At 46.8% G+C, this 15796-nt stretch overlaps 1 protein-coding gene across 2 annotated transcripts in view; it reads left to right on the forward strand.

The window, feature by feature from the left end:
* DPYSL2 (dihydropyrimidinase like 2) overlaps positions 1-15482 on the forward strand; it is an 81513-nt gene extending 66031 nt beyond the window's left edge. For both annotated transcript variants that reach the window (XM_015145012.3, XM_028852476.2), the window contains exons 9-14: positions 785-941; positions 1297-1438; positions 4958-5128; positions 9582-9761; positions 10552-10717; positions 12929-15482. In XM_015145012.3, coding sequence (XP_015000498.1) covers positions 785-941; positions 1297-1438; positions 4958-5128; positions 9582-9761; positions 10552-10717; positions 12929-13020 — 908 coding nt within the window. In that variant the 3' untranslated portion in view covers positions 13021-15482. The remainder of the gene's footprint in view (positions 1-784; positions 942-1296; positions 1439-4957; positions 5129-9581; positions 9762-10551; positions 10718-12928) is intronic.
* Positions 15483-15796: the final 314 nt, after the last annotated feature.

Consider the following 15796-nt stretch of genomic DNA (forward strand, 5'->3'; position numbering starts at 1 on the left):
TCAACTTTCTGGTTTACATCTGAATGGACAGAGAAGAGGACATGATCTGAGCATCAGGGAGTTGACATTTGTCTTGGATATTGCATTAATAGAGTTAGACTAGGCTTCCAGAAACTCTGAAATCCCAGTGGCATAATGTCCAGTTTGTTTCTCACAGAGTCGGCTGTGAAGCTGGTGGCTGTAACAGACGGCTTCTTCCAGGCAGTGACTCAGGGATCCAGGCTGTCTCTTGAGCACATCTGGGGGTTTATGTATTTGCCCTGAAATACTTCAGCCTGGTGATGTCATGGGTGATTTCCTCCCACAGACCTTTAGTCAGAGATAGACACTGTGAGGGGCTAGGAATTGTGAAAAGATTGTGTGAATGAACAGGAAGGTTAAATTTGAGGTGCCATAGGCCATGCATAAAGAACAGTCCAGATGGCACCTGGGACTGGATGTTTGGACACCATCTGAGCAGGAGATTAATAGAATTGAAAATCAGCAGTGTAGGAGACAGAAGCCTTCAGGATGTCTGGGATCCTGTAGGGAGGGTGTATTGTTTGAAGAGCAGGGGCCAAATATGGAATCTTAGGGAGCTCATGTTTGTGGGTGACAGGCTGATGGAGGTACTGGATTTCCCCAAGTCTCAGTTTCCTCATCTGTGAGACGAGCCTGTGAGACTATACCCATAAAGGGATAGTGAGAGCACTGGGTGCTGCTGGGCAGGCAGTGGCTCCTCATAGGGGTGGTTCCCTTCCCCCTACATTGTGTTGGACTGAACCTTGTGTGTTCTATTTGTCAGGAACTGTGGTGTATGGCGAGCCCATCACCGCCAGCTTGGGAACGGATGGTTCCCATTACTGGAGCAAGAACTGGGCCAAGGCTGCCGCCTTTGTCACCTCCCCACCTTTGAGCCCTGATCCAACCACTCCAGACTTTCTCAACTCCTTGCTGTCCTGGTGAGTCCTGGCGACTTGTTCACACTTCACATTCTGTCTTTCTTGAGACCAGACCAACCCGTTAGGTGAAAACAACATGGTGGCCGAGAGCAGCCATAAAACTGGGAGACCGATGTTCACCAAACTAGACTGGCTACATGAGTACAGGGAATTGTCATTCTAGCACCATTTTGGGAGGGGATTCTGGATTAAACACCTGGGCCATCTTGAAAGTCAAGCCAAGAAGGTGGAGGAGGCATCAGAAGGATTCCACTGTGGTTGTTGTGATGCCATTCATGGGACAGCCCACCAAATAGGCGTGGGCGCGCAGCATCCTGATGAAGCTGTGGCACCACGTTATGTGTTTTCTTTGCAGTGGAGACCTCCAGGTCACGGGCAGTGCCCATTGCACGTTTAACACTGCCCAGAAGGCTGTAGGAAAGGACAACTTCACCCTGATTCCGGAGGGCACCAATGGCACTGAGGAGCGGATGTCCGTCATCTGGGACAAGGCTGTGGTAAGGAGCGATGGCCTCACTCCTCGCTGGCTCTCAGCCTTCCTTGTCCTCCTCATCTGGGGGCCACGGGGCTCATGGAAGCCTTGAAATAACAGACAGTGGAGGACATCCTAGAAGCCAGTACTTATATGACAATATTTCTGAGGGTTGGAAATCTAAGACCTCTTCTAACAGGTCATTTCTTCCTAAATACTACATATGTATTTCTTTTTAAAACAATTTTTAAACTTTTTTCACATAAGGTTTTGCTCTGTCACGCAGGTTGGAGTACAGTGGTCCAATCATAGCTCACTGCAGCCTCCAACTCCTGGGCTCAGGTTATCCTCCCACCTCAGTCTCCTGAGTAGCTAGGACCACAGGCACACACCACTGTGCCTGGCTAATTCTTTGTGTGCGTGTGTAGATGGGGGTCTCACTATGTTGCCCAGGCTGGTCTCGAGTTCCCGGGTTTAACCAATGCCTCAGCCTCCCGAAGTGCTGGGATTACAGATGTGAGCCATCACGCCTGGCCTGCCTATGTATTTCTTATCATTATCATCAATGGAGCAGTAAAGACTGAAAACCTACACAGCTTTAGATGTGACTCTAGGTCAGTCAGGAACAAAATTCCTTAGCAACCAGGTGACTTTTTCAGTTAATCCTCTTCTACTCTTGGAAATGGGCTCAATTTCCTTAAAAGTGTCTTTTAGGGCCCTCTGGACTTAGCATATCTTCTACTGCCAGCTTCCGGTAGGCCTGCTATGAACATACACTGACTTAGAGGATCTTTGGGCTTTTTCATTTTAATGTTTTAAAACATATTAACAGAATAGGTTTTCTGTTTTTTAGTGAATTTTTTAGATTATATGAAGAATATATCCTTATTCCAAGAGGAATAAGGAAATAAATAAAAGTCACCATGTTTCAGATAAAACGACAACACTTTGGCATATGTCTTTCCATTTTTTTGCTACTACACAAGTGCACATGTGTATATGCGATATGTGTGAGTGTGTAGATAATATTGGCATCATACAGCTGGGCCCACTCCCAGGCTCATGCCTGTAATCCCAGCACTTTAGCATGTCGAGGTGGGTGGATCAGTTAAGCCCAGGAGTTCAAGACCAGTCTGGGCAACATGGCAAAACCCTGTCTTTACTAAAAATACAAAAATTAGCCAGGCATGGTGGCGTGTGCCTATAGTCCCAGCTACTCGGTGGGTGGAGGCAGGAGGATCACCTGAGCCTTGGGAGGTTGAGGCTGCAGTGAGCCACGATCGGACCACTGCACTGCAAACTGGGCGACATAGTGAGACCCTGTCTCAAAAAAAAAAATAATAACAATAATATTGGCATCATACATACTATTTTGTAGTCTGTTTTTTTAAAAAATTAATATATCTTGGAAATATCTCCACCTGCTTCAATATACTTGAAAAAGTTGATTTACAGTAATAGACTCTTCCATGTGCATGCTAAACTGGGACTCATTTATTTATTTTTTTGAGATGGAGTCTCACTCTGGAGTGCAGTGGTGCAATCTCAGCTCACTGCAACCTCCACCTCCCGGGTTCAAGTGATTCTCCTGCCTCAGCCCCCTGAGTAGCTGAGATTACAGGCGTATGCCACCACACCCAGCTGATTTTTGTATTTTTAGTAGGGACGGGGTTTCACCATGTTGGCCAGGCTGATCTCAAACTCCTGACCTCAGGTAATCCACCTGCCTTGACCTCCCAAAGTGCTGGGATTACAGGCATGAGCCACCGTGCCCGGCCAGGACTCATTTATAATTCTTTTTTTTGGCGGGGAGAGACAGAGTTTCACTCTCTCCCCACAGGCTGGAGTGCAGTGGCACGACCTTGGCTCACTGCAACGTCTGCCTCCCGGGTTCATGCAATTCTCTTGCTTCAGCCTCCTGAGTAGCTGGGATTACAGGCGCCTGCCACCACGCCTGGCTAATTTTGCTATTTTTAGTAGAGATGGGGTTTCGCCATGTTGGCCAGGCTGGTCTCAAACTCCTGACCTCAGGTGATCCACCCACCTTGGCCTCCCAAAGTGCTGGGATTACAGGTGTGAGCCACTGTGCCCAGCCACATTTATGTCTTTGGTTGAGCATTTATGTTGTTTCTGTTTTTTTTTTTCTTAACTGGAATGACATTTTTATAGACACATTCTTGATTATGTTTGTAGGAGAAATTTCTACAAGTGGCATTGCTGGGTCAAAGGACGTATATATTTTTAACAGTTTTGATACATATTGTCAAAGTTCCTTCCAGAAAGTTTGTACTGCTTTATATGCCACCACCAATATATGTCACTCCCCAATGTCTACCACCTGGGTGTTGTCAGCAAAAATCCATTGTTTGCTGATTTGATAAGTGAATTGTGTGTCTCATTGTTTTACATTTAATGTATTCAGTTACTGATTAGAGTGAAAATTTTTTCCTATGCTTATTGGCCATTTGTACTTTTTTCTCCCTCTTAATGCCGGTTCATTTCCTTTGCCCAGTTTTTTACTGGATTTAGAGTGGGTTTGGGAGGGGAAGCACTTGAGGCAATGTGATTGGCACCTAAAACCAGACACGGGGCTGAGACTTCTCGGTTGGCTAGACTAGAAGATGACATCTGGCCAGGCGTGGTGCCCCATGCCTGAAATCCCAGCACTTTGGGAGGGCGAGGTGGGAGGGTTGCTTGAGGCCAGGACTTCAAGCCCAGCTGGGCACCATAGTGAGATCCTGTCTCTTAACAAAAAGAAAAATTAGCCTGGTATGGTAGTGCATGCCTGTCTTCCCAGCTACTCGAGAGGCTGACACAGGAGGATTGCTTGAGCCTGAGAGGCTGAGGCTGCAGTGAGCTGGAATCACTCTACTGCATTCCAACCTCAATGACAGCAAGATCCTGTCTCAAAAAAAGAGAGAAAAAAAGGAAGCCTAGATCTGTGGCTGTATTTTGTTGAAAAGGACAGCCAATTGGGCCAAATGATATTTCCTAAAGAGGCATTGCCACCCCTGCAAATTAAACAAAATTTTTTTTGTTTTGAAATAATTACAGATTAAGAAGTTGCAAAGATAGTACAGAGAGGTCCTGCGTACCCTTCACTCAGTTTCCCTTATGGTTACATCTTATGTGAATGTAGTACAATATCAAAACCAAGACACTGACAGTGTCACAATGTGTGGGTATAGCTCTAGGCTATGTGGCCACCTGTGGAGTCATGTGACCCCCACCACACTCAAGATGCAGGTCAAGTCCAGCATTTCAGAGACCAACCTCTTGCTGCTCCTCCCCTCCACCCTCCCTAAGCCTGGAAGAACTCATCTAGTCCCTCATCTGTTCTCCATCTCTACCATTTTGTTATTTGGAGAACATTATGGAAATGGAGTCATACAGTGTGTGACCTTTGAGATGGTTTGTGTTTCGCTTGGCACAATGCTCTTGACATCCATCTAAGCTGTTGTATCAGTAGTTCGTTATTGAAAAGTAACTTTTTAACTTGTGTCTGCTGTGTGCCTCCTGTGCACACCTGTGCTGTCTCCCTCAGGTCACTGGGAAGATGGATGAGAACCAGTTTGTGGCTGTGACCAGCACCAATGCAGCCAAAGTCTTCAACCTTTACCCCCGGAAAGGCCGCATTGCTGTGGGATCCGATGCTGACCTGGTCATCTGGGACCCCGACAGTGTTAAAACCATCTCTGCCAAGACGCACAACAGCGTAAGACCTGTTCACTGTGCAGGCCCCATCCAAATGAATTACAGTCACAGAGACACGGACGGACGGAGAGCCCCAGCGTTTCTAAAAAGAACTTGCTGTGATGGGAATGCGCTTTTCCTGAGGATGTTACGATTTGCAGTTTGCTGGGAAAGGAATAGTTACTTCATTTTCTTTAGTGAGGTCAATAAGACCGTTACTCTCATAATCATTTTGGAATACCACAGCCTCTCTATCTGTAGACCTTTAGAGCCTCTAAAGTGATGTCAAAGTGCAAAGTTTCTAGAAGTCAGGCACCGCTCCATTTTCATAGTTTGGTGCGGCACCTCTCATGGCAGTACTTGGTGCAAGGGACCTCAGTGAAACAGTGAGATGTCCTCTCCTGAGATGCTCACTGGGGACTTTGATGCTCTTAAGCCATTGTTTTCTCAGGCCAGTGTCCATGCGGAAAACTGGATGACAGCCGTTCTTATTATCTTAAAGGAATTGATTGACTGACTTCTCCCTAGTAGAAGTACCCCCCAGCCATCTGATTGTTGTTTGAGGATCTGCAGCTTTGGGTATCGCTACCCTCTGGGTCTGGGCTGCAGAGCTTAGAGATGTCCTCTCTTGTTAACAGGACCCAGGGCAAGTATGTTAATGTCTTGGGCTCCTCAGCTGAGAGTGAGGGATTCGGACAAGGTCTCCAAGTGTCCTGTGATTCTGTGAGGTTAGCAGACATTAAGCAGAGGTGTTAGACACTGCGGAGTCCTCACAAGCAATATGGTATAGGCAGAAAAACTGAAGGAATATGCACAGAGGGAGAGCTTTGGAAAAGAAATGGGCCTCAGGCAGAAGCGTTTCATGTCAGGAACTCATTTGAATCTCGAAGACAGCTCAGGCCAGCGAGCACTGACACCTCCCCCACATGTCATGACAACTCAGGGCAGGTTTCTGGCATTTCTCCAGAACAGCTCTGGGACTTTGTCCTGTCCCAATCCTCTCTCATTTGCACACACAGAGGTGTTTGGGCTGCAGTGAGCTCAGGCTCAGCTCTGGCTTCTGCTGCCACCTGTGAGGACCAGGACGGTGGGTGCTTCTCAGAAGACTGTTCGAGTCTGTGTTTAAAGCTGACTTTCTCCCTCCCACACCACTCACTGGCTCAGCCTGGCAGCACAGCCTTATGGTCACACCCTCTTACAGCTCAGATCATGATTTCTTGGGTGTCCTGACTGGCTATTTTATGGTCAGGGGTCCTAGGGTCCCGCCCCATGAACCTCCCTATTCGTGTGCCTGTAACTTCACATTCTCACTGACTCTTTCATTTGACCTCAATAAAGGGACTGGTATTATTATCCCAATTTGGGAAAATAAATAAACGGAGGCTTAGAGAGCTTAAGTGACCAGTCTAATGTTACATAGCGATTTTGCGGTTGAGCCAGAATTAGAACCCAAAATTGTTCAGGACTCTTCCCTGCCAGACTGCATATGCAGCCTCTTGGTCAGACTTAGATGGGGAAAATGCTTCCCCTTTCTTGGAAGGTTGCTTCCCCCAGAGGTGCTATAAATGACTGACGGGGCTCGTTAAGACACAAATGACCTAGCTGGGGAGCTTGCATTTGGAGTTCTTAACCTAGAAGAAGAGACAGTGGGAAGGAGTGAAGATTTGGGAAGACAGATTCTGCCCTCCAGGCATTTTCACCCCAACCTACCCTGCTTTTACCTCCAGGTGACCAATGGAAGAAATGTTGACTTTCAAAGTGGTGCCCTTCCATCCTCACCTGTTTTAAAGAGCCAGCGCTAAACATGTCTGTTCATTGATCTTCTGGGGAAATGCAACTAGGAGACTTTCCCTGCATAGTACAGTGTTTCCTACCATGAGGCTAATTAGCTTTAATTCGGAGCATCTAGCTATTATCGACAGCCCTGTTGCTAAGCCTTTGATTGGATTTTCCAGGCATCTGGCCCAATGAGTAATTTTAGGTAGCCTGTGTGGAGGTAGGTTAAAAATGTCTATGCATAGTGAGTGAGGAAGCCTCCCTGCATCGTGGTTTGATGGAGAGTAGGCTCTGAGTATCTGGGAATTGTGATCTGACCCTTGGACTTGTCAGTGTTAAGTCACTGAGAGTCATGGGGCTGGTTCCTCCATCTTTTAAAGATGAAAGATGGCTCCAGAGGTCATCTAGGTGCTCTTTTATAAGCAACAAGACTCAACACATGCATTGTATGAGATCTTGGATGCTGCAGGGCTGGCAAGTGTTAGCAAAGTGCAGTAAAAAGCCAGACAGTGAATGAGTGAAGATTTTCTAAATACCTGCTGTGAACCAAGTAGTGAGCTAGGTGCTTTTCTTCTTTTTATTTCATTTGATTCTCACATCAGTACTGCAAAGGGGGCCCTACTTACCCCTCACAGATGAGGAGGTGGAGGCTTAGGGGTGTGAGGGATGCGTTCAAAGTCACATAGCTGGTGAATGGCATACCCGGGGTGTGAACCCAGGGCAGATGTCTCCATGGCCGAGGCTGTGCCCATACTCTACCCAGTAGGGCACAAGAGGAGGTTGTCAGGGCATAAACTGGTAGCTGTGGAGTGATGTGGAAGAGATGGCTCTTGATCCAGGCCTTAAAGGATGACTCACACCCTTTCAAAGGTTGTTTCTGAGACGACCAGGGATGAGGCTTTTTGTATTGTCATCTTCACATACGCCTCGGGGGGGTGGCAGATGAAGAAACTGAAGCTGAGGCGGGATTAAAGTGATCTCCCCAGAGTCACACAACTTCTCGATTTTACTGTATCTGAGATGCTATCGATTTTAAGATATTCCATTAGGTTATGTACCATGATGAAAGAAAACATACCCAAGACAAGGAGTCTCATGGGAGACTGGGCCACCAAGGGCCAGCATGTGCTTATTACGGCATCTCTGGGGAGTGCATCTGCTGTGCAGACAGGGTGGCAGGAAATCTCGCAGGACTCGACCTTGGCATTGGTTGCCAAGAGGGAAAAATGTCTCCCCCAAGAATTGGAACTGAAAGTGGGTGCTTGTCCAGTCTTGTGGTCTGAATGTGAGCCGCCTGTGTGGTCCAGAACAATGTCAAGCTGAGAATTTACTGTAAAATGCCCTCAGTGGGGTTGTCCTCCAACGCAGTGGCACAAGCAAACCCATATTCCCCTAGAAGAACTTGGCTTTAGTCTAGGCCGGCAGTGCCTGCGTGGCTCTGGCTGCTGTAAGGCACATTCTGACTTCAGGGATGAGTGTCTTAGAATTGACGAAAGACAATTTTAAGTCTTGGGTCTCGGGAATCCAAGTGCAGAGTCCTCTTCCCTCCCTGCTGGCGCCTCTCTGCTACGGTTCGTCTGGTAGCTTCTGCATGACTGCTTTGAGACTCAGAGCAGTGTCCTGACAGCCCTGGTGGTTGTTTTCACCCAACATTGTGTGCGGGGCATTGTGCATTTCCATGCTCGATGTGAGCTGCTGAGCCGGCCGAATCCGTGTTACCAGCCGCTGCACTAAGCAGAAATGTCATGTTGAACTGCAGGGGGCTAGCACAGCTCTCTGTTCAGAGGCCAGCTCCCTGAGTGCTGATAACCTGGTCTGAACTTTCCCAGAAGCCCAGGGTGCTCTTTATGGTTGGAGCCACCTATTAATCCTCCAGTCCAGACTCAGCCACAGCCATTGGTCCCCGTGAACCAAATAGGCAGGAAGAAGCAGGAGGCATTTGGTATCTGGGAAGTAGCACTGGGTTAGCCGAAGCTGCAGGATGGAGTTTTCGATGTTAGGGTGCAATGACTCCTGTTTTCTGTTGCTTCATTACCAACCAGAAATTCACAGCCATGTGGAGACCCCACCTATTTTCCAAGAGGGCACACAGATGTGTCTCTGTTTTACCCTGAAAAACTTGAAACCAGAAGGATAGCTACATAGCTACATTGTTCTGGAAATTAACTAGCCCTCAATCATTTTATCGGAGGCATGTCTCTTCAGTGACCACAGTCCTTTCATTTAGGGACTTCAGTTTAACCACACCGCAAACAGACTGGAAAACCAGGCTAGCCAGTGGGAAAACCTACTTGTGGATGGCTCATTTCAAGATTAAATTTAGAACTTGGTCAGAGAAGGCCTTTGGAATTCAATCAGAATGGAGCTGGAGATGGTGGGAACACAGTCCCTGTTAATAGGAGGAATCATTTTCTTTATATTTGTGTAGCATTTACAAACAAGCACCCTTTCCACACAATTATTCTGTTTAATTGTCTTTCTTTCTAATGTGGAGAGGTAGGAAAATTCTTTCATATTCTAGACAGGGATATGGAGACACAGCGAGTAAGTGCCTGCTGGGGTGCCCAGTTGGGACAGGATCCCCGTCTCTGAGTCTCTCTTTTGTCTTTGTGGGGTTGGGGCAGTGGGTGCCCCACTGCTGGGTGGATTGAGTCCAGCCAGAGTGGCCTGTTCTAGAGTTTACTGTGCTCTCTTCCCAGTCTCTTGAGTACAACATCTTTGAAGGCATGGAGTGCCGCGGCTCCCCGCTGGTGGTCATCAGCCAGGGGAAGATTGTCCTGGAGGACGGCACCCTGCATGTCACCGAAGGCTCTGGACGCTACATTCCCCGGAAGCCCTTCCCTGATTTTGTTTACAAGCGTATCAAGGCAAGAAGCAGGGTGAGTAGTTTTGTTCTGATGAATTTTTTGTTAAACCATGAATTAAGTTCAAGGCCACAAACATTTATTGAGCACCTTGAGACAGAATATTAAGATGAATACAGTGGATTCCAGGGATAAGAGGGAGCCTGAATTTTTTATTCCTGGCATTTAAAATACTGGAGAAGGAGTCAGGCATGTCCACAGACAGCTCTAGCAAAGTAAGATCATGGTATATGCTACGATGAGGAGTGGCTCCTCCTCCAGAGGAGGGAGCCACTGCCGTAGTCAGGGAGAGTGTCATGGGGAGAGGACATTTTGAGTTGGGCTTTGAAGGTTAAGTAGGAGTTTGTCAAGTCAAAGAAGGGAGACGAGGGAATTTGATAAGAGAGTCATGAGTATAGACAATGCACAGTGTATTCAGGGCATGTGAAGCAGGAAAGAGATGGAGCTATAAGGGAATTAAAGGGAGAATGCAATTGGAAAGAAAGTTTGGGGCCAGATCTTGAACATGATACCAGATCCCCCTCACAGCATGTTTAGGGGATTCTCACAGGGTTTAAATTGAAGTGCCTTTGGGGGGAAAATGGTAAGGTGTGTTAGTTTTTGTAGAGTTAACCAGTTACCGGACCTTGTGGGGAGTTTTGGCCTGGCATTGTGGGAGCTGGCCCCACACAACACCTGTCCACCTGTCTGTAAGGAGAGCCCTCCATCCCTATATCTCACAGGCCCATCCTCCCTCCAGGAGGGTTTCTAGAGAGATGTCCTCTGTGACTGTGGCCTAAGCTTGGGGGACTCTTGTGTTTTGCAGCTGGCTGAGCTGAGAGGGGTTCCTCGTGGCCTGTATGACGGACCCGTGTGTGAGGTGTCTGTGACGCCCAAGACAGTCACTCCAGCCTCCTCGGCCAAGACGTCTCCTGCCAAGCAGCAGGCCCCACCTGTCCGGAACCTGCACCAGTCTGGATTCAGTTTGTCTGGTAGGGTTGAGGCTTGGGGAGGGCACAGTCCTGCAGGGCCAGCTCACTGGTGCTGGCGAGGCTACAATTGCATTTGGAAAGGCCACAGAAATGGAAGTGAATGATACTCCCTTTCTCCCCAAAGTGGGAAATACAGTGGACTCAGATCACTGGAGATGTATTTTCTTTTTCTTTTATTTGAGACAGGTCTCGCCCTGTCACCCAGACTGGGGTGCAATGGCGCGATCTTGGCTCACTGCAACCTCCATCTCCCAGTTCAAGTGATTCTCATGCCTCAGCCTCCCAAGTAGCTGGGATTACAGGCGTGCACCACCATACCTGGCTAATTTTTGTATTTTTAGTAGAGACGGGGTATCACCATGTTGGCCAGGCTGGTAGAACTCCTGACTTCAGGTGATCTGCCTGCCTCGGCCTCCCAAAGTGCTGGGATTACAGGCATGAGCCACCATGCCCAGGCCAGCCCGACGTGGAGATGTATTTTCATAGTTAATGACTGGTTGGGTTTCAGAATCTTGAGATCAGTTTGTGTCACACAATGCCCATACTGTGTTTTACCTAATATATTAAGAAGACATTTGTTCGATTTGTTAGATCCATTATAAGAAAGGACATTGTGGTATTTCAGGACTTCTCTTCTCTCCTGCAGTATATTGTAGTTTAGCTTGTGGAGTCTGGAGTTTCAACAGCCTAACTTCTTAGCTCAGCTCTGGCTGTGCCTCAGTCTCCTTGCCTGTAGAATGGCAATAATAGTAGTTGCTCTCCCGTGAGGTTGTTGTGAGGGTTAAATGGATTAATATATGTGTACAATGCTTAGAACAGGGCCATTTGAGAACTGTGAGTTGTATTTGCTTGGGTAATATGTGTGATATCCCCTTGGTGAGAGGAAAGGGTTCAGATTTTTACGTTTCCTTACTTGAAACTTCCTTCCCATCTTTCATTTGGCCCATGACTAGAACATTCCACTCTTCGTGCTCCCTGGGCTACAGATTCCTATGGCGTATTAAAGAAATTGTTAAACCAGAGACAATTTTTTTTCTTGCTGGTTGTACAGGTTTTAAAAAGTTACCTGTATGTACCATATATGGATTACAAATTTTCAAAACATTTAAAAATAACGAACTTTAGTTTGTTGTAAGTAAAATGTGTATAATCACGTCTGTGTTATCTGATCTCTCCAGGCTATTCCAGTATAAGGTGCCATCGTTCCTCCTATTTGTGATTGTATGTGTAGGGTTAGGGGATTAGAATGCCAGAAGAAGGCTGTGTCCTCAGAAAAGCCACAGCCAATTTGACTAATCAGAACAGGGGACAGGACAGAGTCTGAGGTGTAGTGATATTTTGTATATAGTTTTACTTTCTCCAGTAATACATCCAACAGCCTTTATACAGTGTCTGATTCTTTGGCTACCTTAGGCTCATCTCCTTTCTAAAAAGTTTATTTATTTTTATTTTTAGAGATACTAGTACCTCACTGTGTCACCCAGTACCCAGGCTAGAGTGCAGTGGTACAATCACAGCTCACTGCAGCCTCGACCTCCTGGGCTCAAGTGATCCTCCCAGCTCAGCCTCCCCAGTAGCTGGTACTACTGGCTTGTGCCATCACGCCTGGCTAATTTTAAAATTTTTCTGTAGAGATAGGCTCTCACTGTGTTGCCCAGACTGTTCTCAAACTCCTGGACTGAAGCAATCCTCTCACTTCAGCCTCCCAGAGTGCTGTTAGGAGGATTCCAGGCATGAGCCACCATGCCCAGCCTCCACCTCCTTACTGTAGTCTAAACTTCAGTGAGGTTTTAAGAGAAGAAAAAAGAATGTGAGGCCGGGCAGTGTGGCTCACACCTGTTATACCAGCATGCTGGGAAGCAGAGGTAGGAGGACTGCCTGAGCCCAGGAGTTTGAGACCAGCTTCAGCAATATAGCAAGACCCCTCTTTACAAAAAATTTAAAAATTAGCTAGGTGTGGGGGCCTGTGGCTGTGGCCCCAGCTTCTTGAGGGGGCTGAGTGGGAGGATGGCTTAAGCCCAGGAGGTTGAGGCTGTGGTGAGCTATGATGGTGCCACTGCACTCTGGTCTAGAAAACAGAGCTGGACCCTGTCTCCAAAAAAAAGGAATGCGACTAGCACTTTTCCTCCTGAGCTGTGAGATTTCACCTTCAAGCAGGACCTTGTGTGACTGTCCTGGCCCCTAACCCATTCCTCTCTTCTCTCCCTCCAGGTGCTCAAATTGATGACAACATTCCCCGCCGCACCACCCAGCGTATCGTGGCGCCCCCCGGTGGCCGTGCCAACATCACCAGCCTGGGCTAGAGCTCCTGGGCTGTGCCGTCCACTGGGGACTGGGGATGGGACACCTGAGGACATTCTGAGACTTCTTTCTTCCTTCCCTTTTTTTTTTTTTAAGAGCCTGTGATAGTTACTGTGGAGCAGCCAGTTCATGGGGTCCCCCTTGGGGCCCCACACCCCATCTCTCACCGGGAGTTACTGATTTTGCTCATCCACTTCCTTACACATCTATGAGTATCACACCCAAGCCTACCCACCAAGCTCATACACGGAACCACACCCAACACTCAGACATGCGAACAAGCAGCCCCCAGCGAGGGTCTTCTTCGCCTTCAACCTCCTAGTGTCCGTTAGCATCTTCCTTTTCATGGGGGGAGGGAAGATAAAGTGAATTGCCCAGAGCTGCCTTTTTCTTTTCTTTTTAAAATTTTTAAGAAGTTTTTCTTTGTGGGGCTGGGGAGGGGCTGGGGTGGGAAAGAGTCTTTTTTTTTTTTTTTTTTTTTTAAATACTAAATTGGAACATTTAACTCCATATTAATACAAGGGGTTTGAACTGGACATCCTAATGATGCAATTACGTCATCACCCAGCTGATTCTGGGTGGTTGGCAAACTCATCGTGTCCGTCCTGAGAGGCTCCAAAATGCCCACATCACCATTCCGTAGTCTTCAGGGTCAGCTGTTGATAAAGGGGCAGGCTTGCTTTATTGGCCTAGATTTTGCTGCAGATTAAATCCTTTGAGGATTCTTTTCTCTTTTACCATTTTTCTGCGTGCTCTTGCACTCTCTTTCTCTCTCTAGCTTTTTAATTCATGAATATTTTCGTGTCTGTCTCTCTCTCTCTCTGTGTTTCCTTCAGCCCTCGTCTCGGAGACAGTGTTTTCCTCCCCTGCCCCGTTATCTTTTCACCTCCCAGGTCTACCATTTCATGGTGGTCGTGGGGTCTGCCTAAAGGATTTGAGCGTTTGCCATTGCAAGCAGAGTGCTGTGTCATCCTAGTCCATGTGGGACTGGTGCTACCCACCCGCCATCATGAGGACGTGTGCTAGTGTGTGGGGTCCTGGCCAAGTGCAGGAATGGGCCATGCTGTCTCACCCATAGTATCACACGTGGAACCGCAGACAGGGCCCAGAAGCTGAAGAGCTCTGAGGCTGCAGAACCAGAGAGATTTTCCTCTGTGCAGTGCTATCTGGCTAAAGTCATGGTCAAACCTAAACACCGAGCCTCAATAACCCAAGCGAGCCAACCAAAGTCACCAGTTCGGAAGTGCTAAGCTAATAGGAGTCTGACCCGAGGGCCTGCTGCTTCCTGGTTAAGTATCTTTTGAGATTCTAGAACACATGGAAGCTTTTCACTTTTGGGGAAAAACCAGATTTTTTTCTTCTCCAATTATTTCAAAAGACACACTACATAGAAAGAAGCCCTATAAACTCAAAAAATCCTTGGGAAACTTAAAGTCCATTCTACTTTGCAAGAGCAATGTGTTTTATGAACAATAGGTTACATCAGAACTGCAGTGGGTGGGGGGGAACCTTACAAATTGAACACATGGCCCCCTTAGAGACCACAGGTGATGTCCGTCTCCATCCTTCCCTCTCCTTTTCTGTCACCCTTCCCCCTAGCTGGCTCCTTTGGACCCACCCCTGTCCTTGCTGACTTGTGTTGCATTGCATTCCAAACGTGTTTACAGGTTCTCTCAAGCAATGTTGTGTTTGCAGGCTTTTCTAAAAACCAAATCTGCTTTTTGTAAAGCGTAAAAACATCACAAAGTAGTTCATTCCATCACCACCCTTGTCTCTCTACACATTTTGCCTTTGGGGTTCTGGTTGGGGTTTTGGGTTTTTTGTTGTTGTTGTTTATTTGTTATTTTAGAGGTAAATTGCACTTTTGAAAAAATAATTGGTTGACTTAATATATTTGCTTTTTTTTTCTCACCTGCACTTAGAGGAAATTTGAACAAGTTGGAAAAAAACAATTTTTGTTTCAATTCTAAGAAACACTTGCAGCTCTAGTATTCACTTGGGTCTTCCTGTTTTTCCTGTACCAGGTCATGGTCATTTTTGGTTGTTTTGGTTGTTTTCTTAAAAAACAATTTAAAACCTGAAGATTTCTGCAGGCTGTGTAAGCATGTTTACCTGTTGGCTTGCTTTGTGTGTCTGTTAAATGAATGTCATATGTAAATGCTAAAATAAATCGACAGTGTCTCAGAACTGAATAACTGCAGTGACTTGATGCTCTAAAACAGTGTAGGATTTAAGAATAGATGGTTTTTAATCCTTGAAATTGTGATTGTGACCCATGAGTGGAGGAACTTTCAGTTCTAAAGCTGATAAAGTGTGTAGCCAGAAGAGTACTTTTTTTTTTTGTAACCACTGTCTTAATGGCAAAATAATTATGGTAAAAAACAAGTCTCGTGTTTATTATTCCTTAAGAACTCTGTGTTATATTACCATGGAACGCCTAATAAAGCAAAATGTGGTTGTTTCAGGGGTGTGTCTGTATTGAGATGTTCGGGAGGCGGCTGTTTGGCTTGGGCCTTCAACCAGACTTTCCCTCCACAAGCATTCACGGAGCCCTCGGCTTCAGTTTTGTGCATATACCAATTCAAGAGTTTTCACTCCATGTCACAGGCTGCTATGTCCGGGCCACGGGATTCTAATTCTCAGCAAAGATGTAGCCTGCGGGTGTGTGGCAAGCCAAGTGTCAGAAATCCACACACTCCATCCTGCAGAGGCCTCCAGAATCAAGCTGCATACCGAAGCTTGAAACTGGGAATGGGGTGGGACCATATACTTTCACGA

Source organism: Macaca mulatta, chromosome 8 (assembly GCF_049350105.2).
Source record: "Macaca mulatta isolate MMU2019108-1 chromosome 8, T2T-MMU8v2.0, whole genome shotgun sequence".
Taxonomy (NCBI): domain Eukaryota; kingdom Metazoa; phylum Chordata; class Mammalia; order Primates; family Cercopithecidae; genus Macaca; species Macaca mulatta.